The 15953-nt window shown below is 39.7% G+C and overlaps 1 protein-coding gene across 1 annotated transcript in view; it reads left to right on the plus strand.

Annotated features, from left to right (window-relative positions):
• The window catches only part of Brinp1 (bone morphogenetic protein/retinoic acid inducible neural-specific 1), a 174901-nt gene that overhangs the window by 113048 nt on the left and 45900 nt on the right, over nucleotides 1-15953 (plus strand). The window contains exons 4-5 of the mRNA XM_005382605.2: nucleotides 604-773; nucleotides 3953-4058. Coding sequence (XP_005382662.1) covers nucleotides 604-773; nucleotides 3953-4058 — 276 coding nt within the window. The remainder of the gene's footprint in view (nucleotides 1-603; nucleotides 774-3952; nucleotides 4059-15953) is intronic.

Genomic DNA, 15953 nt, shown 5'->3' on the forward strand with positions numbered 1-15953 from the left:
TCTCTAAATTTTTATTCAATTGAATTAATTACATTTAAGGATAAATATCATGTAATTAATAATTTGCAAGTATCAATAGTGATAGCTAACATTTCTAGAATGCTTACTATGGTTGAGGTTGATATCTCTATGCTACAGTTTTTTGTGTACACATTGGTGATAGTAATTGTACTTTCCTCAAAGATGTCATAAGAATTAAGTTAGTTAATTATATAAAATACTTGAACCCTACTTTGACCACAGTAAGCATTCTAGAAATGCTAACTATCACTATTTGATACTCAGTGATGTCAAATGCACCATTTTATAGAAAAGACCGAACCTTTTTTAGAAAAAGAAAAGTGTGTTACATTGTAAGAGGAAGCTGGTGACAAACATGACGTGCATTAGCCAGAGCTGGACACAGTGGCTGAGGACTTTTCAGTGATCCTGGTCCCAATGGGGTTTAGTGTTTATAGTCACCTCTGGACAGTTTCTTTTCACTGTGACGTTGACCTTAAGGCAGAAGGAGATCCAAGGCTCTTTTCATCCTCCGTATCTTGGCACCTCTTTCTCACATTGGACTGAATTAGTCTTCCTTATCATCTGTCTTTTTCCATGCAGGAGAGGAGGCTTTGACCATGTATATGGACAAAAGTCACCTCGACAGGAAGTCAGGGAATGCCACGCAAAGTGTGGAAGCTCTGCACCAGCTTGCATCATCCTACTTTGTCGACCGCGATGGCACCATGAGGAGGCTCCATGAGATCCAGATATCCACTGGAGCAATCAAGGTACAAATATCTGTGGGGGATTTGGGCTCCAGGTTCTCAAAACAAAAGCACTACAACACAGACATCCTGAGAGTGAAGGGGCAGATGCAGCTCCTGGATTTATATGCACATAACTCATGCTGATCCCCGCCAACTGCTTGACAGATGTTGTCACCTGCCCTGCAACACCATGAGCATTCCTGTTCGGATGGTCTCATGCACTGATTCACTGGAGCACACTGGTTATGGTCATGGCATAAGTTTTAATAGTCCTTTCATTCACCTCTAAGTAGCTGTCGTGTGTGGATGACATTCCAATTCCCCTTCTACCTGAAGAAAGAACCTGAAGTTTTTAATGGGTAAATGATTTTCCCAAGAACACATTGCTAGGGATGGCTAGATGAGCAATTTTTCAAACACTTTGATTCTTCTATTCTTTTTTCTTTTTGCTTTTCCTCATCCTCTGTTTTACTATGTTAGGTGGAGCAGAACTGGACTTTCCCATTTGTAAAACAGAGGCCTTCTGTTGAAGCCTTTTGTGTAGGGTTATACAGCTAGAGAATACCTTAGCAATGACTATATCTTTACACTCTAGACCAAGGGTCACCAAACACTTTGTATAAAGTGCAGATAATAAGTATTTTAGCCTTTGTAGCCCATTGACCACTGTGATTGCTACTTGACTATACTGTATAGAACAAAATCAGTATGGACACAAGTGGACATGGCTGTGTTGTAATAAAACTTTATTTATAAGAACAGGCAAACAAGCATACTGTTGTTTGATGAAGCGTGCTTGTCTTTACTACCACTGCCCAATAGAACCTTCTAAGATGAAATAAAGGCCTATATCTGTGCTGACCAAGATAGTAGTTGGTATTCATTTGGAATTATTGAACACTTGATATGTGTGGCTACTGAGAAAGTAAATTTGTAAGTTTATTTAATTAATTCAGTGTCAGATAGTTGGTGGATAGAGCAGCTCTCAACCTTCAAATTACTGCCTTGCCACAGGAATTTTAAAAAGATTCCACTTAAGATATGATAAGTTCAGAAACCAGTTCTATAACAAGAATGTGGGAGAACATTCTTAAAATAAGGAATTCTTCCTCTTGAGAGGCTCAGTGTAGATTTTTTTCCATCTCAAATTTTCTTAGACTAGATTACATCTTCATTCTGCTTCTAAATATTCTGAATAAAATGTAGGCCTATTCTTACATTAAGACTCCCCAAGATGTCTTCAGGGAAAATGAGCACAAGGAAGGTCAAAGGAGATTCAGATGAATGAGTCAGAAATGGACCACAAAAAGAGAAATGTGTAGGAGGGAGAGAGTTACGAGGAGAGTAGTAAGCAGAGAGATAAATCAGACTGACAAATAAAGGACTAGCTCATCCTAGGAGAATAGCCTTTATTGGGGGATTATGTTGTTAGGGAGCTCGGTGTCCAGAGGTGGAGCTTTACAAAGCTGTCAGAGCCAAGGAGCAGTAAGGGCCTGGTTTTCATTATCCCCAAATTATTCTCTCCCCACTGGACAGGGTGCGGAATTGAGATATTGAAGCTCTGTCAGGAGATAATCCTCTTTTGTGCCTCCTGATGGTGTAGTCTGGCTCCTTAGGAGGAATTTCTCAGGCAAGTTGTGCAGAGGTCTCTCTTACACTAGCCACTCTTACACCAGCACTGCCTTTCACACTCAATTTGGCCTTTGCACTTTTCTTTACATTTCTTACCACTATCTCAAGACCCAACAAGCTAGAACCTTTCTTACACCAGATTTATTAGCTATAGATGCACATGAGAAGTTTTGCCTATTTCCCTTTCTGCTCAGTATGGATATCTTTAGTAAGGTAAATCGGTTGTTATAACTCTCACTCAATAATAACGTGTTAGTATTCTGTACAACCCCCCCACATTATCAGTAAAATAAAATAAAACTTGATTACTCACCACGTATTTTTTTTTATTTTAAAGATAAAAGGAGGGAAACATTAACAGACATACAACATTTTACAACATATCACAAGCACAATACAGACAATACAGAGTTACAAACAAAGTGGTAGGGAATTAACAATGGTGGTTGTATTACATATTGATATCTTCAAAGCACCACGTATTTTTTTTTTGTTGTTGTTTTGTTGTTTTTCTTCCGGTACCAGGAATTGAACTCATGACCTTGCACTTGCCAGGCAGGTGCTGTGCCACTGAGCTAAATCCCTAGCCCCTACCATGTATTTATTATGTCCCATATTTGAACACGTTGAAATATGATCTTACCTCTGTGGGTGAATGAGAGCATTTCTAACATTTTATAGACTGGGAAGGTGGGGCTCAGAAAGGGAACATGATCAATCCAAGACTAAAAACGTGGAAGAAAGCAGAGGAGGAATGTGGGGCTATTACCCAAACTCTGATTCCTTACATTGGAGGATGAGACTTTCTAGCTGGATGCAAGCATCAAAACAGTGCCAAATCATGGGAAGCAAAGGAACGAAGAGGCCTCTTTTTGTACTAAACCACCATTACGTCATGGATACTGTTTGAATAACTGTTCTTGTGTTGCCCACCATCTCAAGTCTTGGAAGACTGCAGACTGCAGTGGCACTCATTATGTTTGTTGCTGAAACTTCTTTTGGAAAATGGGGATAATGTTATTGTTCAGGTCTGGTAACAATGCATATGTACTTATTACAGTTTATAGAGACATTTATAATTGGATGCCTGTTCTCGAACACTCTGGTTGTACCCGGCACTTATATCCATCACTTGTCTCATGGCTGCCCTCCAAAATGCTTACTAGCTTGAGTTTACAAAAACTTAGAAAGTTAAATAACTTCTTTGTGTTGCACGGTAAATAAATGGCCTGATTATGACTTAGGGTTGGTTTTCCAGATTGCAGTGCTCGTGCTTTTGAAATATATGATAGTGCATCAGATTGTGAGTTCTTAGAATAGTTCCAGTGGCCGTGTGGAGTAAGCACCTGAGACAGGCAGCAGGGATGTGGCTCTAGTCTGTGTACCTGACCAAGCTGCTATTCTGTCTATTTTTTGACATTTAAGCTTTGCCTCAGACATGGTAAAGTGTTCAGGAAGCAGCTATGTATTCAGACAAAAGACACCTCTCTGCTAAGGAATAATTCTTCAGGGTCTGCCCTAGACAAGAGCATCTGTCTCACACTTGTCTCATTTGATGCCTGCTCCAGGTCACAGAGACACGCACTGGGCCTCTGGGCTGTAACAGCTATGACAATCTGGACTCTGTGAGTTCTGTCCTTCTGCAAAGCACGGAGAGCAAACTGCACCTTCAAGGTAGGGAGTTGGTGGAGAAGGTGGGGCTGGGGGGAGGGGGATGTAGCCCAGGTATGGTGTGGGGGGGACAGGCTGACAAGAGCCTCTGGAGGGAAGATGAAGATGAAGAACAGTAAAACCAATGAAAACTACACATATGGAAGTTACACAGTTATGATATGATTTTGTGTGAATTTTATACATAGGGTATTAAATTCATGGTTATTAATTAGTTTTCAGATAGAAAGTATGAAAATGTGGGCTTTATCGGATTATTTTGATGAAAACATCTGAACAGTATTATTTATAGATGCCCTAGACCTAATCTATATTAAAGTTTCATATCCTATCATCTGAAATTTCTACACTAGTGTTTTTGATTTCCAATGTGTTTTGACAGGTGTTATTTGATCTTAAGAAATATAGAACACTTTATAGAATTTTTATTCTCTGTAATTTCTCTTTCTCCATGTTTGTTCATCATGTATCATCTCAAATATATGCGCACACGCATACATGCACATACTTTCAGGGGTGTTTACAAGTGATAATTCTCACGGCTGGCTAGGGGCTGCAATGACATTTGCAGATATAAGTGGTAAGAATGCATCCATCATAAGGATTAATTTGTTGATATTTATAAATGATTGTATTTATTTGGTGGCTGATATATGTCAAGGTCGTGTTAGTTGCTCAAGTTGTATTTATTATGATAAAGAAAATATAGTTTAGTAATTTAATCCTTTTATAAAAGAGAAGAGATTGCAGTAAAAACTGAGAATTTCAGACAAATAGTATTGTTTTAAGAAAGATATTGTATAAAATATGAAAAAACATTGATGGGAACATCTCATTGTTCCACAGGAAGGCTAGGTGATTTATCTTGCATTCATCCAACATATTAAGCAAGTCCTGAAATACTATTGATGAAGAATTTCCTAGAATAAGTGAAAATGTTTCGAGATTAACAAATGGGAGGTTTATGACTGATTACATCGCATGATCTTAGCAAAAAAAAAAAAAAAGAGTAATACATGGAGAAGTCAAAATAATACTGCAAGAAAACATCCCAAGATCTTAAAAGACGTTACTTCTGCATGGTTAGGTTATACACCCTTTATTTTAGGCTTCTAGTTCTTTTTCCAACTTTCCTGGAATGATTATGTTTTAACTTTGTAGTCAGAGAAAAATGACATGCTTTAACTTTAAGCAGACTAAAAATGTGACCTTCCTGCAAGGTATATGATAAAGGTGCTTCTGAACGACAGTGGGAGGAAGTCGGGTTGAAATTGGCAGGTAGAGCGAAGCAAAGACTAATATGACTTTTATACTCCAGTTCCTTGGCAACTCTTTTATTCATGCACCTGTTATAGAAGATGACTGGAAAACACTGCTAGGAGTGCTTGATAGGGCCGCTTGGCAGCCCTGAATGAGAATCTCTCAGGGAAATTCATGCCAAGGTAGTGGTTCAGAGTGAAAAACAGACAACGTAACAAAACCTCAAATGCATGGGGGGGATTAAAAAACCTTCCCCTATATGTAAAGGGTCAGCCGAATGTTTACTAATTCCTGTTAAGAAAGTGAATAAGGAAGCAAATCTGCCTTGGGTTTTGTTATGGTTTGTGTCTGGATGTCCCCCGCAAATCATCATGCACTCATGGGGTGGGCTTCTAGAATTTATGATTGATCAATGATCCAATGCTGGGATTATGGGTGAGAGTGCTACTCCAGCCCTGGGGCAGATAGTTTGCATACAATGTAAAGAAGGGAAAGAGGCTTGCTTCCCCTGCCTCTTGTGCTCTTGTTGCTTTTTGTTGTCTTCCACCACCATGAATTGTTGCCCTCTGCCATGTGCCACTCTGCCTTGGAGCCAGCCAAGCATGGACTGAAATCTCCACAAACTGTGAGCTAAATAAACCTTCCCTTTGTTAGTTCTGGGTGTCAGGTATTTTGTCTCAACAACAAGAGAAAAGTAACCAAGACAGTTTTCCCAGCATTTTCAGCATGGTGCCTCATGTGATACCTCAAGCAACTTTGTGCAAGGGAAGGCAGGGTTTCAGAGCAGACTGACTGGCACCTGTGGGTGTATTTCACTGCCTGGCTGCAGTGGTGAGGGCAGGGGTGCTTATGAGTTATATTTGAAATGCACTTAGTAGGATTGGCAGGATGTTAGTAGCAAGGAAGTTATGCAGAGTTTAAGAAAATTTAGAGGTTGACTTTCTCTGAAGGTAGTAACGTTTAAGGACTGTAGATTCCTCACTTTGGGTCCTCATGTTTTCTCTTTCTAAATGTATCTCATATTTCATATCTCATTTTGAATCTCTTTCCCCTAAAAGCAATTATTGTATAAGTGTCTGTCCTTTCTAAAATTCAGATCTGCCTTTTCTTCCATTACTGCATGCCTGCTATTCACGAAAAGAAGGTGACAGCCCTGTCCTACTCCTTTAGATTGATCCGAGCACACTTGGAGGACTGGGTCCATGTTCAAGCATCATGCTTTAAGAAAGCAGTTGAGAATCTCCTGTGGTGTCACGAGGGAGGTGTCCTACAATAAGTAGTAAGGCAGCTTGCATTACACAAGCCTCCTCTGAAGTTACCTGAAGGTCTGTCTGGCATGAAAGATAATAAGCTTCATTAGTTAGAATAAAATGGGCCAAGCTCAGTATAGTGGGAGGGGAACTACAAGAATTCCAGCTTTTAACTCAGTAGAAAACAGACCTTTTTCTTCCTCTTTTCTTGTTTGGTAGTGGTGGGGATTGAACTCAGGCCCTTGAACATGGCAGGCAAATGCTCTACACCTGAGCCACATCCCCAGCTGTAAAATAGACCTTTCTAATGCAGATTCATGCTCAACCCTGGAATGACCTGCTGAAGGATGCAGTGACTCTCTTTTATCTGAGAACTATAAGTAGATAGTGTTTGGTAGGGATATTATAGAGATTACTTCAGCATTATTCAGTTGGGTTGAGTAATTGAAGTAAGTGGTTTTAAGTTCTTTCCCATGCTGATTCTAGGATTTTATAAAATGATGAATCATCTGGTCTTTTTTTGAGACTATGTGCCAAATCCAATACCGGGTCCTGGGCATATGAGCACAAATAAGTTGAATTCAACAAATATCTTTTAAGAATCCATCTTAGTAATGAGATAGGCAAAATGATAAAGTGGTGAACAAGACAGACCAGGTTTCTGCCCCAAGGAAATATGCACTCTCTTTTAGAGAGGATGGAAGTGAAACAAACAATGAATGTCATGAATTTTATTTTATTTTATTTTATTTTTTAGTTTTTTTTTTCCAGTACCAGGAGTCGAACTCACAACCTTGCACTTGCCAGGCAGGCTGTGTGCCGCTGAGCTAAATCCCCAGCCTCCTGTAATGAATTTTAAAACTGAAAATATATGAGTGTCATAGGGCACCAGATTGAATGAGGATTTAACTTACTAGGGAGTCAAGAAAGTTTCCTACAGTAAAGGCTACGCGGGTGGAATAGGAAGATGGGGCATAGATACAGAGGCAGACAGAAGAGTCCTTATGAAAGGGCATTTGAGGAAATTAAAGTCTTATGAGATTAAAACAGAGGCATCAGTGGTGAAAAAAACAAGATAATCCTTCAAATCCTGTGATGCTTCTGCAGCACAGTAATGAGCTGAGCATTAATTTGAGAGCAGTGGACTTCATGGAAGGGTTTTAAAGGGGAACAAGCACGAAGACAATATTTTGGAAGATCTGTTAGAGACCAGGCACAGGGAAGAGGCTGTTGAGTTCTCGGGATGAAATGCCACAGATTTAAACCACAGAAGTGGCTTTGAAATACAAAGAAATAGCCCAATTCTAGAGATGCTTAGGAAGGACAGTGATTTGGATGCAGTAAAAAGACCATGAAGAATGTAGGTAATTTAGAGAATGGGATGTAAGGATGTAATAAAGGATAAGCAGGAAGACATCTTCAATGGTTGATACATTGTATCAACTTGAGAAGTTTCAAAGCTTAACTAGGTGACTCTGCAGTTGACACTAGGATGTTGTTCACTGTGTCAACTTGAGAAGTTTAGGAGTTTAACTAAGTGGTTCAGCAGGGGGCCAACAGGATCCTCATTTGATAAACATGAAGAGCCTATGCAAGAGGAGAGCACAGAGATGGTGTGAGTGCTACACCCAACCTAGAGCGGGTAGCCTACATACAATATAAAGGAGGAAAAGGGGCTTGCTCTCCCCCCTTTTCTGTCTGGTTCCTTTTGCCATCTTCTGCCGCCTTGAATTGTTGCCCCTGTGCCATGCCACTCTGTCTGGGAGCCAGCTGAGTATGCACGGAAACCTGCACAAACTGTGAGCTAAATAAGCCTTTCCTTCCTTCAATTTGGCATTGAATATTTTGTCTCAGCAAGGAGAGACAAGAAACTAAGATAACATCTATGATTCAAGGTAATACATAATATAATATAGATGAGGAGAGTAGTTTGTAGCATTATGGGAATTCACAAAGGGGGGTAATTCATTCCATTTCTCTAGGTACAAGTGTCATAGAAAAAAGATATCTGAGAAACAGTAATATTGTTCCAGTGAAAGGTAAAACAAATAAGCATCTTAAATGTAATTCAAGAGAATATCCAATGACTTTCATGGGTTGATATTTATTCAGCTGGAGATAAAAATGCTAAAAAAAACCTAAAGTTTGTGCTACATTAAAATTTATTTTTTATCAAAATAAACTATTAATAGACTGATAATGGAAGCCATACAGCAAAAGAAAATATTTGTAATGCATGTATCTGACAAGAACTGCTCTATAGAATATTCAATAAACCAAGATAAGTTATATAAAACTAACCAGTCTGGTTTAAAAAAAAAAAGAAAGTAGATAAATGGAATGAACAGGTCCTTTACAAACAAGACTATTAGAATGTCAAATAAACATTGAGAAAGTACTCAACTTTTCCAGGTGTCAGAAAAATTTAAATTAAACAACAACGTAATATGGTGAAATAGTAATCAGTATAACAAATAAAAAAGAGCTACAAGATTAAGGAGTTACAGTGTGGAGCAGTAGGAACTTGTATATGTCCCTTAGGGAAGCATAAATTAATTATAATCTTAACCATGTTTCCTAAAACCTGCCTAAGTCTTTTCCTTATAGATGAACCATTCCAAATCGTGAAGATAAACAAACAGAAATGTGTCAAAGTTCACCAAAAAAAAGAATGTTCATTGTAACTTTATTCAAAATAGCCCAAACTAGAAACCCTCAAAATCTTTCCATCGGTAAGAATGGATAGATTGTCATCCATTCACACTATGAGCTACCACGCACACATGACAAATAAATATTCCTTCATGTAACAATAGGGAGGACTCTCACAAATATAACACAAATTAAAAGAAGCCAGACACAAAAAGAGCACATGCTGTATGGTTCTGTTCCCATACAGTTCAGCATTTGTGAATAATAACAATCATAGTTTTAGAAGTTCCAGAGAGTATTAATTTTGGGGGGGATTAATGGGAAGAGATTAAAGAAAGATGAGAGATGTTCTGGAGGGCTTTGGTATGTTGTGTTTCTTAGTCTTGGAAGCCTCCCCTGCATGTGTTCACTTTGCAAATTCGGAAAGTACATGTAATATGTATATAGTTGCATTTCTGTGTCAACAGTACCTGTCGTGAAACATTTATTTAATGACATTCTGCATCTTGACATCCTCTGAAATGGGGAACATGATGAAGAGGAGAGGTAAAGAAGAGGTGAGAGAGAGAGTCCAGCCCAGCCAGAGCGCAAACTGCATGGGCTGGGGCTACAGCACAAAGAAGTAGCAACTGACACTATGCATTCAGTGCTTCTCTATGTGTGAATGACTGGATCCGTTTATTTTTATTAGGTTTGTATCTGCCTATTTCTATTTTGTTTATTTTGAACATATAGGCCGAGGACATAGCTTAGTGGCACAGGGGCCTCCCTGGCAGGCGCAAGGTACCGAGTTCGATTCCCGATACCAAAAAAAAAAAAGAACATATGTGTGTGTGTGTGTATTTATTTATTACATTTTTAAATGTTCACATGATTTCCAGGAAGAAGGCATCAATAGCATCATTGTTTTCCAAGTGAGGATGTTGGGTTTTAGAGAAAGTATTCATTCAATGGGGGATTGAGCTGAAATACTAACTTAGATCCCGGTCCTTAGAGCTCCTCCTTCTCAAGATGCTGCTGCTGTTTTGTCCTCTGTTCCTCTCCGTCTTCCTTTTAATGAAGCTGGGAGGGGAGTTTTTTCAGAGTTTTATTTTGGTAGACTGAGGATGTCATGAAAGGCACCCTAGTGACCTTCACCCTGTGGTGCCTCACAAAATGTTCATTGAAATGGCAAAACTAGGGCAAAATAGAAAATAAAAAAAGGAAGAGGACTGAGAAGATTACAGACGAGAGGGAGAGGACCACGGAAGTGATCAGAGGCTATTAGTAGTCATAGCAGCAACAGCTGAACCAGTGGTAATAACACTAATGGCATAATGATAACTTCTTATTTTTATACTTCTCTCTCCAAGAAGTGCATTGTGTGTTTCACTGACATTGTCATGTAATTTAATCTAGCATCCATCTGGTGAAGTACACAGAGAGCAGAGCTCTGCCTCAGTCGTTCACTGATGTGGAAAAACATGCATCAAGAATACTTTTCTGAAACCTACGAATATCTGGAGATTAATTTTCTCATACAGTAGCTCATTTATTTAGCTATATTAATTGAGCATCAACTGTGTCAAGTATTGCTTCAGGAAAGGGACAGAGAGCAGTGAATCAGCTCATTCCATCATTTTGGAGTTTATATTTAGCATTTGGGTGTAATAGGAGCAGACACTCAACCAGTAAACAAAGGAATATTGTCTTTGCACAGAGAAAGACAATGAAGGAACAGACCGTGTAAAATTTGTAGAGCATGGTAAAAATTCAGATTAAATTTTACTCTAGATCAAATAAGAAGCCACTGGAAAGTTGGGCAAAGAAGTAACTTATCCTGACCTGTGTTTTAAGTTGGTCACAATGGCTACTAGGTAGAAATGACTACCAAAGACAACTTGGAAGGATCCCAGTGAGGTTACTGTGTTTACCAAGGTGAGCGAAACCATGGATTAGACTGGGATAGTTGCACTGAAGATGGTGAGAGTGATTAAACTGATGAAGACTCATATACAAGACAGTACAGGTATTACTTGACAAGGGAGTGGGAAATGCTTATGCAACAGTGAAGTTAAAGAAACCTCAAGTTTTGGTTTAGGCCATCGCAATGGGGGAATTACCTCTGAATTGATATGGCAAGACTCTAGGAGGGGCTGGTTTTGTTGGGATATGAGGAACCCAAAGATGAAAAGCCTATTAAATATCCAAATGTAGAAGTCAAGTAGGTATTTAGAAGGTCAGAAGAGAGAACTGGAAATATCAATTAGCATATAAATACTATTTAATGGTATTGAACTGGAGAAGGTTACCTTGAGAGAGAGTACACATAGAAAAATTAAGGAATACGGTTATAGAGCCACAAAGAATTTAATACAGAGAGGTTGGGATGAAGGTATTATAATGAGACCTGAGAAACAGAAGCTCAGAAGTGACTTAGGATTCAGGAGCCAAGCCAAGAGGGTGTAGTATTCTGGCTATCAGGTAGAGAATGTGGTCAGCTGTATCCAATGCCACTGATAGAATAACTAACACGAAGACTGAGAACGGGGTATTGAATTGAGAAATAGGAAAGTCATTGCTGACCTTAACAAGGGATGTTCTAATGCAATTATGGGGTGACAGCCTGAGTCGAATGTATGAATTCAAAAGCAAACTGTTCAGACAAGCATTATAGCTAATGTCATCATTGCATAAGGTGATGCAGGATCAAGTGATTTATTTTCTTCTTTTTAAACATAGAAATGAAACTCATACACGACAATGGGAATTATGCCGTAGTGAAGAAAAACTGATGCTGTGAGCAAAAGCACTGATTTTAGCACTGATGTTGAGTGTGTAAAAGTGAACTGGGTCTTTTGTGTAACTGGAATCATTTGCCTTAGATAGGAAAAGGGGAAAGATTGATCTGAGTGGATGTAATTCATAGATATGGTAATGGGGTCATTTTGTTGAACTTCTTGATTAATTATCATAGATTGAAGTTGCATGATTTTTCAGATCTTAGCATCTCTGAAATGTGAATGCTTCTTATAATGTATGATGTGCCATAGTTTAATTGGCAAGGTATTATTTCCTTATTGCACAAAAGTAATGGTATGCTTTAGTGTGAATGGCATACTGAGATTCAATGCCGTACACTATTCTACTTGGTGCAAAAGGAGTGAGGCTATTGGTTCTTCACATGTATAGAAGAGAAAGGTGGATAAGAGGAGAGTTAATATTATCGTAAAGTGGGTGGTTCACCCTGTGAGAAGAAGTGCTGTCTGCCCCCGCTGCACCCTGAGCCAGGGTCACCAGAGACTGTTTTGAGAGCCACCTTCTTATTTTCACATTCAAATGGTCCAATTCATTTCTTGGTTTCATTATGGCTGAGCGATTCCTCCTGTTTCTGCCCCTCTTTCTCCTCCTTTTTCTTCTCTGCTTCTCTTTGGCATCTGTTTTTGTTTTCCTATGGCCCTGTTTTGAACCCTCAGTTCCTTCCAGAGCAGGTTTTGTCTCTTACCACATGTGCACCCAGGTCATCCATATCCCTTAAATGATGTACCCTCTCTTTTCATGGAGTTTGGTCCACCTTCTTGTGCCCAACACAAATGTCCCTGCAGAGCCATCTTATCGGCATTCCCTGCCACGGTGCAGCCCTGTCTCATCATTTCCTCCTTCCTTGGTTCATTAGAATAATTGCCAAATCAGCCTTCTTGCTTCTGATCTCAGAGATCCTGCCCCATCCTGCTAGAGCAGCCACTGTGGTCTTCTTGAAACCAAATCAAAAGCTTTCTGTTTTAAAACTCTTCATACCTTCTGTAGAGATTCTGATATAAAGGTTAGATTTAGTACCTCCCTGTTCCTAATCTAACTCTTGCTTTTCTTCATGGCTTCGTCCTGTTCCACTATCCAAAATATGCTCATATCCGTACTCCAGACCTATGGAATTTCTTATATTTTTCTACAGGCGTCCATTTTTTTAAAAAATTCAGTTTAATTAATTAATTAATTTATTTGTCTTTTTGAGACAGGGTCTCACTATACAGTTCAGGCTGGCCTTGAGCTCACTTTGTAGCTGAGGCTGGCCTCGAACTCGCAACGATCTTCCTGCCTCACCTTCCCAAGTTCTGGGATTATAGGCCTGTGCCACCATGCCCAGGTTAAATTTATTTATTACTCTTTATATTTACACATCCTCTCTCTAATTCCTAAGTTCCATCTCTCCCCAGAAAGCTGTTATAGTCCCTACTCTCCAGACTCCTAGCTGCCCTGACCTTCTTACCTGAGACTGGCCACACAACAGAAGAATCATCCTGCTTCTAATGACTCTTATAGCAGCATAGATTCTTAGTGTGGAAGGACCATCTCTTTTTTAGCACAGAAAGCCTGGCTTATAAACACTGCTCAGAAAATATTTTCTGAATGAGGAAAAGGGTGAATGAATGGACAGACTAACCAGCCCCTAGTGAGCTATGTTTTCTCTTAAATTCTACCCACCTATCCCAGGACATGGTGAATTCAGTTCAACCTAATGGCCATTCCCTGAGGAGCTATAATATGCAAGCACTGAGCTCCTCTGCATGGACAGCACCCTTCAAGGGTGCCTGTCCCTTTCCTCTTGCATTGGATGCTATGTCATCTAAGCAGGGTTGATGGAATTAAGGCCTCCAAAAGTGACCTCTTAGGAGAAGCTATCTGATGTCCATTTACACTATGGCCTTTGTCATTTTCTGCCTATGCAAAGAGATCCTACATAGGGTTTCAAGAAAATGCTCTGGGTTGAGAAAGTCTTTAGTTTAAGTATCAGTTTTACCCTTTGCCTCCTGAGTGAGCTCAGGCCAGTTGCTGCAGCTTGTGAGAATATACATTATGTCTGGCTTGCTTTAAGCATTGTAAAGTACTAAGTATTATTTTTACCACCTGTATCAATATGTTGTTTACAAAACATTGGGTTTATTTATCTTTGCAGCCTCCCTGGCATATGTGCCTGGCTGATATCAAGTGCTCATTATATACATGTTAAATAAATAACTGCAATGTTCCCTACCTAGTTAGGACTCAGGAAATCAATTCACAAAGCCTCAGTGATTATTTATGGTGCACCAATTATTAGGAACAACCACAGTGCCAGTCACAATGGAGAATCACATCCTGGTGATGTAAACCAAACACAGATACATAAAAGGTATGTTTGGCCACTTAAAGGATAAGCTTCAGTTTTATCATTGTTTCTTTATGTATGACCCAAGTGATTCATTTTCCTCTCAGCAGTCGGTATGCAGTGTACATTAATTCATCCTTTTACATTAATATTTCTAAAGCATAGTCAATCAGGGCTAACCCTTGCCGGAAACTTTTGAATGCCTCTCCCAAATCTCTGGATTTCACACGCTGACTTCCTGGCTTGGCACCTAAGGCCTTCCATGGTGGCATCCCACACCCTTTTCTCAACTTCAACTCTGAAGCCCATTGGAGCAGAGCAGATGGGAGTTCTCTATGAGTGCTTCCTGTAAACTCTAACTTAGCAAGTAATCTGAGTAATGACAGTGACTGCTATGTCCAGTCATGCAGATCATCTCCCCTCTACCTTGTTCTTGTTCCCTTCCATCTGCCTTTGCTTAGCTTGCCCTTTTCCAGCATTGACCTCCCCCGCCACTTCAGCATACTGGTGTCTGCTTAGCCTTCAGGAACTATTTGAAGTAGTGTTTGCACTCAGTACATACATTCATAGGACTGGACAGGGCAGTCCTTCCTCTGGCTCTTTTGCACCTCTTCAATTACATCTCTCTATGGGGTATATTTTCTTCCTCACTTTGCAAAAATTTCATGGTGTTTGGGTTTCATCCTTTCTATTAGGTTATAGACTTCTCCCTTAAAACATTTATCTCTCTCATGTTTTCTTTTCTTAGCTTTTGTTTTTGTTTTGTTTTCGTTTAAACAAGATCTGAGCTATTTTGACCAGGTTGGCTTCAAACTCTCCATCCTTCTGAGTCACTCTCCTGAGTGCTGGGATTGCAGGATGCTCTCAATTGTAGATTTAACACCATGGATCTTGGCCTTGCCAATCTTTTTCATAGTATGCAGTGCAGAGCCATGGATATAGGAGCTTGACATGTGTCTACTGAATTGAGTTTCTGTGTGATTGCTGGTAGAGTGACAAGTAAGTGAGGGTTATCAGGGATAAGGGATACAGAAGGAAGAAGAGAGAGAAGGGGAGTGGAGAAAGTGAGAGGAATCAGAAAGGGCAGAGAGGAAGCTATGGAGGGAGAGAAGAGTAGCCCAAGGAAAAGTTGTGTCAAAAAGTCTTCGTTCAGTAGTTAGACATCATGAATAGAGTGAAGATCACTGTTTCCAAAATCATTTTGTAAGGAACAGAAAGTTTATGACCAGTGTTTTCAAAATAATTTCTTTGTAATAGCTGCTATTGCATCTTTGGTATTATGCTTACCTCCCTTAGCCCTATTTTCTACCACACCAATTAAGAGTTGGGGATCATGTTCCCTGTTTTACCACTGAAGAACCTGAAGTTCAAAGAGGTGAAATCTCTTTTCCAAGGTTCCCCAACTTTTGATTCCCAGGTTCCTCGGCTGAAAAATTGCTTCACCCCTCTGGAGGAGCTCTGAGTCAGCAGGGCTCTTTCTAGACATGGAGCGAGTCCCTACTCAGATGCATTGTGGGAGGAGGAGACTGGACAAAAGCAGGTCCCTTTTGCATATGGCTCCCTCAGTGCATCACACTAAGTGGCTGCCCAAAGTGTTTGTTGCAGGAGTAG

This window comes from Chinchilla lanigera, unplaced genomic scaffold, assembly GCF_000276665.1.
Source record: "Chinchilla lanigera isolate Chin_1 unplaced genomic scaffold, ChiLan1.0 scaffold00018, whole genome shotgun sequence".
NCBI lineage: Eukaryota > Metazoa > Chordata > Mammalia > Rodentia > Chinchillidae > Chinchilla > Chinchilla lanigera.